Raw genomic sequence first — 14,529 nt, 5'->3', positions numbered from 1 at the left:
GTTTTGTTGATAGTCATCAGAAGGTATTTGCAGTGTAGGCGCGGGAAGAGATAGAAAGAGAATCACAAGTTAGTTACAAAAGTTATAATAAGATTAATTAAATTATGATATTTTATAATTTAGTTGAACTATCAAAATTATATTTATTATTATTTTTTCAAAAATATGTATTTAATTATTTTTAAGTAAAGCATAATAGCAATAATAGGAATGAACGGTGGAAACTCAAGTACATTTAATTTTATGTGAAGTTGATAGTTGCGAGTTTTTAAATAATTTAACAAGTTTGACTAAATTGTCATCAAACGACTCTCATAGATTAATTTCACATAAAATTAACGGTATCAAAGTTTTCACTTATTAATATATTTGATAAAGTAAAGGTGTGAAGTATTATTATTTTAATTTAAAAGTGGTTAAACACTTATTTTCTTATTTTATCAACTATCTCATTTGAAACCAACGAGCTATATCTCAAATGGCATAATCTTCTCATCATCACCTATAAGTTTCGGGTTCGAGTCTCACTCCTAGTATTAGAAGAAAAAAAACTATCGCATTTGAAAAAAATTTAATTCAAAATAAAATTAGATTAGTCAATATTTTTTTTATAAAACTCAAATTTGAGTAGTTCACTCAAAATCACAGTCTCCGGATAATGGCATTAAAAAAATTAAATAAATATAATATTATGATAATATGACATAAATATTTTTTTTTGAAAACAAAGGAGCTCAACACACTAAGGTGAAGCATGTAGTATCATACAGCACAAGTACTCAAACAACACCTAGAAAAGTATTACGAACCAAAAAAGGAACTCCGCTTGTCATCTCCGGCATAGCCATCAACAACACTAGGACTGGGCACCCCTCCACTCGTCGCAGTTAAGCATGGTCATGTGGATGATGTCATCTACGCCTCTGCTTTGGTTTTGGAATATCCTCCTATTCATTTCCAACCAAATGTGCCAAATGATTGCACAGAAGCACCTCGTACGTTGCTTCCGATCCTCTTTTCTACGCGGTTCATATGTCCAACTTAGGAAATGTTCCTTCATCGACCCTGGAATAGACCAGGGCCGGCCAAACATAGATAGTCATGCACTCCACACCTGCCAAGCAAAATCACAGCCAAGGAACAAGTGATGGACCTGCTCAACCTCCTTAGAACATAAGACACAACTCTTATCATCCTGGCTAATGATCCCGAACCGACTAAGCCGCTCCTTAGTGTTCACCCTGCCTATAAGGACAAACCAACCAAACAACTCTACTCTTGGTGGAACCAAGCCTTTCCAAATGAACTTCATGCAACTGTAGCTGGTTACATCTTCTAGCAACATTCCTTCTTGTAGCACCTACACAAAGGAGTTAGTCGAAAAAATACCAAGTCTATCATATTTCCATTCAACTCTATCCTCCCTATTAATCACTAACTTGACCGGTCTCAACGCCTCATGTAGCTGACTCAGTAGGTCTAATTCCCACTGAAACAGCTTTCTTCTCCATTGGAAGTCCAAACCCACTCTAACCCATCCCAAAATCCACAATCCCCTACAGCCGACCCACATTGGTTTGAAACAGAGAAGAGCCTGGGAAACCGATCTTTCAAGGAACCGCTTTGTAACCAAACATCCTCCCAGAACCGAGTCCACCATCTATCACCAAGCTCCATAGCCAGGCCTGTAATCATCTTATCCCTTATATGTTGCTTCTTAATTTGTAAATGACAGATATCCTTCCATGGGTCTCCTCCGGAAGGCAGAGCTTGAGTGGATAGTAACTCATTCGGCCTTAAGTCATTACAGGAGCAGACCACCTTCTTCCACAACGAGCACTCCTCCTTAGCAAAACGCCACCACCACTTAAACAACAGTGCAGTGTTTCTAATCATTGCATCTCCAATCCCCAATCCTCCTAACTTCTTAGGGGCCTGCACCACCTCCCATCTCACCAAAGTCATTCCATTCCTCCCATCCTCCTTACTCTATAGGAATCTTCTCTGCAGGGAAATTAACTTCTTAGCAACTGCCTGCGTCATCTTATATAAGCTCAAATAATACACTGGCAAGCTGTTCAAAACTGATTTGATGAGCACCAACTTTCCCGCTTTGCTTAGCACCTTAGCTTTCCAAAGGCTTAGTTTCTCTTCTACCTTATCAATGATAGGCTTCCAGGTCTTGACCAGCCTCGAATTAGCTCCTAAAGGGACTCCAAGGTATTTAACAGGGAGAGTATCTTCCTTACAACCCCACATCCTACACATTCTTTGTATCCACTGCTCTTCACAATTGATAGGGATCAAATTGGATTTTTACAAAGTTGATACTGAGCCCTGACATCAAGTCAAACCATCGCAGAAGCCGCTTGTAATTCTTCATAGTCTCCTCTTCTGGTGGACAGAACAGGATAGTATCATCAGCAAATTGGAGGTGTGATAGCTCCACTCGATCTCGCCCAACCACCAAGGGAGAAATTCGTCTGTTCCTGACTGCCTCACCCACCATTCAATGCAGAACGTCCACAACCAGCACAAACAAGAATGGAGATAGCGGGTCACCATGCCTCAAGCCCCTTTGCATTTTAAAAGGTTTTGATGGCGAGCCATTGATTAAGACCGACATAGAAGCTGTGGTCACACACTCCATAACCCACGCTCGCCACCTGTGCCCAAACCCCATCTTTTGCAGCACAATATCAACAAAGCTCCATCTGACTCTGGCATATGCCTTTTAGAAGTCTAACTTGATAATGGATGCCTCTTTTTTCCTCCTTTTAAGCAAGTGCACTGTTTCACACGCTATGAGAGCCCCATCATGAATTTTTCTGCCCTTCACAAAAGCACTATGAGTCTCCCCTACCAACCCTGGCATCACTGCTCGCATCCTCCTAACTAAAACCTTCGAAACAACCTTGTATACACAGCCAACCATGCTAATAGGTCTGAGGTCTTTAATCTCATTCGCACCAAGAAACTTAGGAGCCAGCGCAACCCATGTAATGTTGGAGTCTGTTGGTAACCTCGACGTCTGAAAGAATCCCATCACAGCTGCCATAAATTCAGTCCCAATCTCATCCCAGCACCTCTTAATGAAATTCATGTTGTACCCATCACAACCTAGCGCCTTAGATGACTCACAATCCCATACTGCCTCCCTAATTTCCTCAGTTGATGGTAGTACTTCTAAAGTCCTAGCTTCTTCTTCATCAATCCTTTCCACGAGACCATCTCTGAACCCCAGCAAAGGAGAGTCCTCCTGGTAGTACAGATCCTTATAGAAATCTCTAATAGCTATTTTAATTCTAGCTTGTTTCCTTACCAGTCTGCCATTCACTATCAGAGTATCAACCCGATTATTCCTCCTTCTTGCCGACGCTATATTGTGGAAGTACCTTGTGTTCCTGTCCATTTCATTTGCGTGCTGAGATCGAGACATTTGCTTTCAGTGGATTTCTTTCCTTGCGTACCACTTCTCACAGCAAGTAACCAACGCCTTCCTTCTAGCCTCAAAGGTTCCATCATACACTCCATTGCTTACCAAATCATCAACCTTTTTTATCTCTTCTTCTAGCTGCAAGATCTTCTGGTCCATCCCACTAAAGTTTGCCTTGTGCCACCTTTCCAACGGACCTGTTAACGCCTTCAATTTATCTGTGAACTGCATCTCCCCTAAACTCCTCCATTCCTCCTTAACCATACTAAGAAAACCTTCCTGAGTAAACCACGAATCAAGACTCCGAAAAGGCCTAGGACCACGCCACATCATTTTATCATCCACAATAATCAGACAATGATCTGACAGGCCCCTAGGACCGCCTCTCAAACGGGTCTCAGGGAACTCCTCTAACCATTCTATACTGACCATAGCTCTATCAATACGACTGCAAGAGCGACCTCAAAACCACGTAAACTTGCGATCTGTAAGTGGCAGATCCACTAAGTGCATGTCTTGAATCTAAACCTTGAATTCTTCAGCAGATAGAGGTAGACTAATAGTGCCTTTCCGTTCCTCAATATTCACTATCTCATTGAAGTCCCCTGTGAAACAGCACGGAACCTGACACAGCCCAGCAATGTAGTTCAACTCCTCCTACACACAGCTCTTCTCCTCTCTACTATGTGCACCATAAACCAAGAAAAAAGCACAGTTGAAATTGTTTTTCAGTAAGACACCTTCCACACATAACCACCTTTCTCCCTTATAGTAGTTATTCAATTTAAAAAACAAATCATTCCAAATCATCAAGAGGCCACCGGATGCCCCATCCGATCCTACATATTCCCATCCAGCCCCATCATACCCTCATAGTTTTCCAACATCAAACCTCGTCACAATCTGTCGTTTAGTCTCAACCAAGCCTACCATAGTCAATTTATGTTTATTTTTTAAATCATTCACCATTCTCATTTTTTCGTCCCCCGTAACCCCATAACATTCCAAGAACTAAAAGTCATTTAGAACTATTAGTACACACCTGCTTTCTGTTTTTGGGTCTGCACCGTCTCATCTTCACCTTTTGTTTCGCCAATTTTTTTCAGTGCTATTTTTTCATTTTGTGCCTGGAGAATTGCCATTATGTCATCTTCCTCATTGTACAACACAGCAACTGATTCCTTTGCCAGCTCCCATGTCAATTTACTATGACATAAATATAATATTATACTTTATAAAGCCTCAAATAATCGTTAAAAGAGTTATAGATTCTACCCAAAAAAAAAAAAGGAAAAAGATTTTTGTGAATGATTTGGATTTTTTCAAAAAAATGAAGAACAATACTTTTCCCTCATAAATTTTACTCTACATAGTGAGAAGCAAGAATTGATCAGTAATCTGTTTGACCTTCATCTTACAGCAGATTATTAAAGCTAAGTAGGTATCCAAGTGTTTCTCTTCCTTGTAGAAGATGCAAATGGGTTTTCATTAATTTGATTAGAAAGTAGTAAAACACTAGTACTTGATTTGTGGCGCAGAAAATTAAGGAATGCTAATTATAACAACAAATAAACAGTGATGCTAATAACCAAAAGTAATTTTGATAACTAAATTTAACTAAGTTGACCCAATAATTTATTGTCACAATAAAAATCGACCCGATAGTTTATTGTCACAATAAAAATCAATGGAAGAAAATTGAGAAAATACAAAAAAAAATACTTAATTGAATCTCATTACAAAAATAACTTATTCACAAGTCTTTTTTTTTTTTTCTTCTTTTTATATGACTTCTTCTCTTCAGTTATTTTTCATTATGCCAATAAGCTACTGGATAAACTTTAGTTAAAATTAATTATCAAAATGACTTAATCGTGTAACATCACGGTTAATTTATGATGTCTATATATAGTATGATTGATTGTAAAATGATTTTCAAACGTTATATTCCTTACTCTGCAAAAATGGTGAACGTCAATAACAATTGTGTCATCCATACAATTCAAAATCGTTGATCTAGGGTTATAAAGGTGTAAATCTCACGCACTTCGATAACAAAACTTTAGATTCAACTTAACGGTTGTGTGCCATCTAGTTGGTTTGGATTTCTTGTTAGTTAAGACTTTTGATTTGTTGGGCAAATCTATTTGGCATTTGATGGGGAGTTCTTGCATTTTTGGACGGTAGAAGTTGCTCCCGTCTATATATCCAAAAATGAAAGCAGATTATTAAAAATCAATAATACAATGAAAACAATCTTATCTTATATACAAAACAACCACACAAAAACAAAAGAGAGCGGTATGATTAGACATATGAATACACATTATATATGCCTTTCCCTTTATTTTTTGATGTTTTGTATACTAGTCTATTCTAGAGGCTAATATAGCATTATTATAAAAAATAAAAAATAAATAATAGGTTATCTGCCAATTAGTATCCAGCAAGGTAATGTGGCTTGGTATAGAGTTTCAACTTTGCCAAGGAGTAGAAACATGTATTGGGTAAAATAATTTTTTGAATTTCTTTTTCGAGGTCAGTCCTTAACTTCCTATTAACAATTTAACATCTTCAAACCTGACCAAACACTAGTACAAAGGTAATCTGTCTATTACACTCCACACATGAAGCGAGCACAGCAGCAATGCTTAACTTCTCTTCACTTTCTTGAACCTTTAGCTGTAGGCCTGTAGCTCGGAGGGTATATAATTGCTATGTCTCAAGCTTGCAAAAATATCTACTATCTTATTTCATTTAATGGCCTGAGTAAGACCCAAAAAATATCATACTGTAATGGCCTAGAACACACCACACAAGACCAAAAAGAAATCAGTAACGGCCAGGATAACTTTCAACTGGACCAAACATAGGAGTAACAGTTACCTGCAAAAGTGGTTCTAAGCCACTATGATGCAGCTTAGGTCCATCAAATGAAGCGGAACGTCGCTATCAATAGTATCGTCAATGGAACGCCAATGCCTGTTGTGAGTCTTCTTACCACCGAGAATATGAGTGCCCGTATGTCCTCCAATGATCCCGTCCATTTCGTCTGTAATAAGATCTGTCAGAGGGAGACCTATAACCATCAGCGGCTCTTCCATACCCATTAGAATCCGTTGATCTCCTGCATGTGCCGCCTCTGTTACTCTGCTTAGAAAGTGTCCTCAGCTCCTCTTCCAGATCATACTCCGAACGCTATAATCAATGAAAACAAGAGCTTATCAGTGTTTAATATTAATAACAAACATAAGAAGCTTAATGAACAATTATTGAACTAAACTAAGTCTAAAGCAGTGAACGATTTTCCGAGAAAAATAATTTATTCTTGTAACAGATAATCCTAAACATCCTATATGCTAAACAAAGGAAGAAGTAATTGCTTTTGAAGATTTTAAGAATTGAAAACATCTCCTTCTCAAGCTGACGTTAACGATGCAAGCAAATGCATTAACTAGACAAAAAGGTCATGGGTGTAACCTTCTGAGAGTCTGAAAGCACAGTATATGCCTCTCCAATCATTTTAAAAAGCCTATCAGCATCCTTGTGCACCTCCTGTAAAATCTCCTTCCACGCCTGGCCTTCATCTCCAATTTCACTTCTTGCCAGCAACTGACCAGCCTGGATCACAAACCAAAAACATTCATATATTGAACTTTCCTACATAATTTTAAAAACTAAAAATGAAAGGTTAAAAAAAGAAGTAATTGAAGAGGAAATAATAATGCAGAAACAAAGAGCGATACCTTGTCTGGATGATGTTTGAGAGCTGCCTTGTGGTATGCCTTCTTGATGTCATTTGCTGTATCAGCTGGTTTGGTTCCTCTGGTTTTGACATTGTAAAGAACATAATTTAGATTTGAAGGTTCTAAATAATCAATTATTATCAATAGATGAAAAATCAGCCAAGTTCCCATGAGTTATTGTTTATAAGCTATTTATTAGATTAAAATTAGGGAAAAGTATACTTTATATCCTCAATGTTTGAAGATAGTTTCAATTTTACTCTTAATGAAATAAAATATACTTAAGGGTGAAATTGAAACCATCCTAAAACGTTGAAGGTATAGAGTATACTTTTCCTTAAAATTACTAGCTTTTGATTCTAGTATTTTTCTAAACTTTTGCCAAACATCATACATTATTTTAAAACAGCTTTTTTCCCATAATAAAACTAAGTTGTTTTTGAATATTGCTAAACATGCTCTATGTCTAATCATACTACCATCAACTGAGATTCTCAAGTATGTGCACTTTACAGATGGATGACACAAATAGGGGGCAATGGGTCTGTAACACATTTGTGTAACTTCTGCCACCAAAATTGCTATTGAATAAATAACTTACAGAATGAGGTAAAAGTCTAAAGGTAATCCCCTTTTGGCTTGATCTTCCACTGAACTCAGGCGTTGATGAGCTTGCCTTAATTCTTTCACGGCAGGTGATCCACTTGGTGAATCAGACTGGTTAGCCTTTTGATTAGATTGAGATTCAAGAACAGATATTAGTTTCCTCAGGTCACAAGCTGCGTGCTCATAATCTCGTACCATCTCATGCAAGGTGGCCCTTCTTGAAATTGCCTACAAAAGGAGCAATCAGTACAGCCCTCCCCTTCTTTTTCACAATTAGAGGCCAGCAAGAAGCTATCACACTGACATACTCCACAAAACTAATCCAGAGCGAAAATTCAAAATTCCGAATACATGTATTCACGAGTTCTCGTAATAGCAGGTATTCAGAAAAGCATACCTTCACATAATTTGTATCAAGGGCTATAGCCATGCTGCAATCTGCAATGGCATCAGCAATTTGGCCCAATGCCTGATAAGCAGCAGCACGGTTGCCAAAACATATAGCCACAAAAGGCCGTGATTTGATATTGCTAGATATGGCAGAAGTGTAATGCTCCACAGCTTCTGTATACTTTCCCAATTTAAAGTTTTCATTTCCAGCTCTCTGTTGTTAAAATTAATATAGGTCAACACACATACACCAAGAATAACTTTAGTGTTTCAAAGAAATAATAGAAAACTATAAACATAAAATGGTTCAAATGAAGAGTAAGATGCTAACAACCTACTTATTCTCACAGAGTCACATATGAACCTCAGTGAATCCAATCTTAAGTCATATCATAGGTTCAAAAGGAACTTTAAAGAGCTTTTTCCACTTTTTCCACTTTTCCACATCACAAAATTACATAATGATACTGTTAAGTATCTAAGAAAAGTGGGAAACCACACCTTAAAAGCTAGCTGTTAAGGGGGAAGAACCACTCTCCTTATATACAACATCAAGCATCCCATAATACCCAAGTCCCTAACAATACACCGCCCCTGGCCCAACGGTAGCCACTTTGCTACGGTCTATCAGTATTCGGTATTCACCTTAATCCAGCCTATAGGTAGCCCTTTCCATGGCGCCGACAACCACGCTCTGATACCATTGTTAAGTATCTAAGAAAAGTGGGAAACCACACCTTAAAAGCTAGCTGTTAAGGGGGAAGAACCACTCTCCTTATATACAACATCAAGCATCCCATACTACTCAATGTGGGACTTTGAGCACCCCATAATACCCAAGTCCCTAACAGATACTTTATTAGGATGTTTTTTCTCATGCAGGCCTTGTTGTAAATTAATGAAATACAACAACAAAGTCTTATCCCACTAGGTGGTTGTAAATTAATGAATAATTGAATAAATGGAATATTTTATTAGCACATGTCAATTGTCATTGCCTTTCTAAAATACATAGAAAGGACATAAAATAGTTTGCCGTGTACATGCATGACACAAGACCAGACCCAAGGACTACCAAGACATAATAGCATTACTATTCAAGCACTAATTAGAAAAGATGATTAGATGAATGCCTTGAAATTACCTTCTGATCTAGAAGTTCTCTTATAGTAGCAGCTAATGACAGTAACTCTCTGATTTCATGAATGACACATCTGCATGGTTGAGGCATAAAACATATCTAGCATTTGAAAAAAGATAAAACATCTAGATTTAAATGAAAAAGAACACTAGCATTGTTTGAAAAAAAAAATGAATTACTTGTCATTGACAGACCCAACTTGCTGCAATTTCTCAAGAATATTAAGTGATGTCTCAAGCCGTCCCAAGTGAAAGTAACACTTGGATATCAGTGATGACCTCCACAATTTTACAGATGCGTAACTATCAGATGTGGAAATATTTAAATTGTCTGTGCTATTTGCCATGTCAAAATTCTTTTCTGCAAGACACCGACTCTGTTCACAAAGCTGAATTGCTTCACCATATCTTTGCAGCTGCAAGATGTCACCATAAATAAACAGCCCTTATTATAAGCAATAATATATAATATATAAAGCAAATTAATGGAACAACAACGAGGAAGAAAAAGAATCAATAAAGATGAGTTTAAGTGTTGAAAAAAAAAAGGAATTAGAATAGAACATACCGAAAATAAAGCCTCTGCCTTCAGTGAAAGCAATCTTTCTGAATATGAACTTATTGACAATGCCTTTGTAAGTAGTTCTAAAGCAGTCTCAGCTGCATCAGAAGTCCTTTCCTTCAAATGTTTGGCAGCATTGTTTGAACACTCAACCACTTTCTGCAAAAACCAAATGACACTTGTCAGACATCTTACCGAACCATTTACGCCAACAAATTTACCTCAAAAAGAAACAATCAATAACATGCAAATTTAAATATTTCATACAATGCCTAAAGATAAAATGACAAAACTTTGCCACTCTTGTAAAAGAAATCATTGAAATACCTGAGCCTTTTGTAAACCTTCAGCTGCTTCTACTACAACTCTCCGATCTAAACAAATAGCATTACCGGAGTCCATACACTTACTAAAACACTGCATAGCATTTTCTATTTCTCCCAACAAAAGGTGACAGCTGAAGAAGAAAATTACATCCTATTAGTTGAGGCAGGAAACACTAAAGCACAATATTTTGTAATCGAAAATAATGTCACTACAAACAAAATCCTTACTTAGCAGTTCTCATCTGTACTTTCAAAAAGGTTGGGTCCAGAGCAGAAGCCATCTTGCAATCCCCTAGAGCTTCCCTAATCCTTCCAAGACTCATGCGTGTTGCTGCCCGATTGCTATAACAAAGTAAAAGCGGTTTGATCTGGCATCCTGATTCACTTGTTGGAACAGAATTTATCCCCAGTGTGTAGAATTCCTCAGCTTTAGAAAGATCTCCATCCTTGTAGGATTTGTTCCCCCTAGATAAAAATCATGATTGCACGCTATAAATAAAGAATGCCGATTTCACAACATCTAGCAAAAATAAGCATAATCAAATATCAAAAGACAAATTTTTATGATCAGCACCTGAGTCTCCACTTTTCACAGGCTTCATGGATTGTAACTGATGATGCAAAATCCCCTTCCTTGAACAGATGATTGACTTGAGATCTATCCATCCCATTAAAATGTGATGGCATGTTGGAAGTGGTTAGTGGTGAAAATTGCACAGAAGATCCAAACTTTCCATTTGGTTTAGGAGAGATGACAAATGAATTGCAGCCGATTTTGCTCCTAAATTTTTTCTTCTGTTTACGCTTTAATGGTGAAGAAGTACCCGCTACAGTAGATGATGCAGAAAATGCAAAATCTTTCTCCTTCGAATCACCCAGATCATGAACAGAGCAAAATAGATCATCTTTTTGCCTTTCATTGATTGAGCTATAGTCAACCCCAGAATCAAATGCATTACTACTAAATTGCTGGGTTTTCAAAGTAGGCCAGACTACTTCAGGACCAGAAGAATGAAAATCACCTACAGGAAAACTTCCAAAATGTGATGAGAACTGCTCATTATCAGAACCACCACATCTTTGATCAGTTCTATTTATATCTGTTCCTCTCCCAACACCAGCCAAGTTTTCATCTTTCACATCTTGATCCTCTGCTGCCATTTCCTGATAGGGAGAAAAATCCATAGGTGAGTGGCAACCAGAGGAATCAGGGGTTTCCAATGAACTATTTTCCTTGTACGAAGGATCCAGCCTTGTTTGTTTCTTATTCAACGAATGTGGCTTCAATTTTCTCCTCATATGTTTTGATCCCTTTTCTTTAGATGATCTGACCTTTTGTGTGGATTCTAATTTTTTATCCAACTTTGGAAATAAGTTGTCTTTAAAAGCAGAAGGATCCCACATTGGAGGTTTAAATCCCATAAAAGACTCCTTCAATGCCTCTGGAATACTTGTAAAATAATTATCGCACTTATCATGATTGCCACTCAAGGGATGGCCTGCAGAAGTATAATTATTCGAAATGGAGTCAAGACCAACTGCTGAGGAGGAAAATGATGAAGTAGCTCCATTCACTTCTGAATCTTTGGGTGGCTTAGGGGTGCAAGGTACTCTTGTAAAACCACAGGCAATGCCACAACCAGTTCTATCTTGAACATCATTTGGTTTACATGCTTTAAAATATTGCCCACCAATATTCCCAGAAGCAGCACTAGAACAAGACTTGTGACCATTAGCATTAGTTCCTGAACCAGTACTAAAATAGTCATAAACATTCTCACGTCCTCCAAACACAAAGCCAGTGCTATCATTTACATGTGAATTTGTAGAATCTCTAGTGACGTCAGCCTCCTTAGAGTGGTCGATGTTCAGTTTCTCCATCTCATCTGTTAATTTATATGCAGGAGTGGCACCATAAGCCGTAGAAATATCATTACTACTTCCATATCCATGCTTCTTATTATCATCAACATTACTATTACCATCTGTTGCAGCCTTGGTATAATTAAAATTACCCATTCCAGGATCAAAATTTCTTGTCCCATCAAGATTTCCCTGGTTTTCCACCTTAAAACTCGATGCTTCACCATTGCAGCTACCAAAAACAAAGCGAAAACTATCCTGCCCTGCACACTCAGCTCCATCCCTACCTTCTCTATCCCCAGCATCACCAAACACTGAGTTTTCAACAGATTCGCCAGATTTCTCATTTTGTGCATTGGAATTATCGACAAAACCATTCTGATCAGCACAAAAAACAAACCCCTTAGCATTAACCGACCAATCCCTCAGCTCAGAATTCAATCCCCTCTTTCTTTCATCACCAAAACCCACCCCTGCAGCACTTTCACCGGTTTTCCTACCCAAATTCGATTCCCTATTACTCCGCGTAGCACTAAACACAAATTCTACAGGATCACTCTTCCCAACCTCCGTTTCCCTGTCAGGTGCACCCTCCCTTCCATGAACAGAACCTACAGAACTTTCTCTACCCTGCTCGGAACCCAAATCCCTAGCGGAACCAGAGCTGACTGAAGTAGCACCAAATACAAAACTATCGCCCCCAAGCTTGCGATAACAGTTCGAAGAACCACCATCACAAGCTCTAACACCACTTTCCAGTCCAACAGAACCTACCGAAAAACCATTCAAGTCGCTAATATTACCGGTTACCTGATCGGAGGGAACGGAATCGAAGCCAGGGGTAGCATCACGTGGCTTCACGTGCTGAGAAGCCGATTGTTTCTTCCTCTGCTTGACGAGTCTTGCCCTTGTCCTCCCACGGGACATGGAAGCTCCTCCGGCGGGGGCAGCAGTTGCGGTGGCGGAGGAAGGGTTTAAGGCTTCGGCGTTGAAATGAGGAAAAGGAGTGTGATGATGGAACGAAGAATGCGAGGTGGAATCGGGAACGGAATCGGTGGTTTGGAAGGCGGAGGAGGTGATCGGAGATCGGAGATGCACCACCGCCGGGGACATTTGAGGCGGTGGGAATGGGGGAGTAGGGTTTTTTGAAATTGCGTTGTGTAATGTTGTGCGTGGTCGAAAACTCGAACGTTCAAATTCCGACACTCCTTAATCCACCAACCAACGGAATAAAAATTTCGGATTAATATAAAGTATGATATTAATTAAGAGTAAGCAACCGTTTCAATCCATAAAATTTCGAAATTTTTATTTAAATTAAATAAATATGTAAATTAGAAAATACATAAGATGTAAGGTATTTATAAAAATGTGTATTTTATTCATTTCGAATAATGAGAGAATAGTTAAAAATTGAACATATCTCAACATATGAAATTTTGTGCTATAACATGACAACGCTGAAACATATCATGAATGAACTCGAAATATGTGTTATTATGTGCTGTATTTATTTACAGAGACATGACATTGAGACATGGATAGAGACAATATATATAGAAACACTGAATTAGTATATTTTGTGTCTATCCTAACAGGGAGAACACAGAGACACTAACAAGAAACACAACTTATTTTTCATTTTTTATTATTTTTGTTAATTTTTTATAATTATATTTTTTATTATTATATTTTTCATCTCAAATTTTTTGAATGAAAAAAAAAAGAATAAATTAGATTTTCATAATTTTTTTTAGTTTATCACTAAAAAAAATACAATAACAAAAAATTTTGTGTCTCTATCTATCAGTATCTTGTCCTGTCCTGTTCTCAATGTCTTGTTCTATTCTATTCTCAAAAACAAATGTAGCTATGGAGATTAAAGACTGAACACCCAAAATATATGACAACTTAAAAAGGAATCTCAGTGTTCAAGATATGTATAATTTGTCTAATTTGAGTCTCAGCATTCAAGATATGCGCGGATGCATATATAAGATTACAGTAGTCAAAATTGTAGTACATTTAAATAATTTTTAAGAATTTCACTATTCTAAACACTTAAGTTCAAGTTCTTTAAGTAAATATGGCCTTATGAGAATATGTCCGCGATGAAAACATCAATAGACTGAATGTTACTTGGCACATGACTAGAGCTTTATATTTCGAGGTCGTTAGTTTTTCCTTGTTTTATTTTCAGCGAGTAATTACTTTAGATATTTAGAATTTAGTAATTTAGTTAATGTTGTGGGATTTAGTAACTAGACAAAGTTAGACAATTTATATATATTTAGTCAGGTATAATATGATTTGATATTTTGTATAATTGATTGTAACTAATAATAATTTTTAAGTTAAATAAATAAAATAGGTAACTAATTGTAATTTAAGTTAAAGAGTAAAGTAACATTTTTGTTCTCAACGTTTGGGGTAAGTTTTATTCGTATCTCTAATGTTTAG

At 37.4% G+C, this 14,529-nt stretch overlaps 1 protein-coding gene across 2 annotated transcripts; it reads right to left on the bottom strand.

Moving 5' to 3' along the window:
• Positions 1-5,845: 5,845 nt before the first annotated feature.
• On the bottom strand, positions 5,846-13,343 carry LOC107492642 (uncharacterized). Of its 2 annotated transcripts, XR_002364946.2 has the most exons (12): positions 10,781-13,342; positions 10,435-10,671; positions 10,208-10,337; positions 9,887-10,039; positions 9,499-9,734; positions 9,323-9,392; positions 8,186-8,392; positions 7,784-8,016; positions 7,183-7,261; positions 6,917-7,057; positions 6,323-6,634; positions 5,846-6,237 (listed from the first exon to the last, which is right to left on the bottom strand). XR_002364946.2 is itself a non-coding variant. In XM_021126503.2 (11 exons), exons 1-11 carry the CDS (start codon positions 13,180-13,182, stop codon positions 6,434-6,436), a joined length of 4,089 nt encoding a protein of 1,362 aa, XP_020982162.1. In that variant the 5' UTR covers positions 13,183-13,343; the 3' UTR covers positions 6,420-6,433. The 2 variants fall into 2 exon arrangements, 1 of the variants encoding a protein (XP_020982162.1); XM_021126503.2 differs by lacking the exon at positions 5,846-6,237 and having other exon boundaries at positions 6,420-6,634; positions 10,781-13,343.
• Between the last annotated feature and the right edge of the window lie 1,186 nt (positions 13,344-14,529).

This window comes from Arachis duranensis, chromosome 6, assembly GCF_000817695.3.
Source record: "Arachis duranensis cultivar V14167 chromosome 6, aradu.V14167.gnm2.J7QH, whole genome shotgun sequence".
Classification (NCBI taxonomy): Eukaryota; Viridiplantae; Streptophyta; class Magnoliopsida; order Fabales; family Fabaceae; genus Arachis; species Arachis duranensis.
Note: the sequence above shows the minus strand (reverse complement) of the source record. Positions and strands in the feature narration are given on the sequence as shown.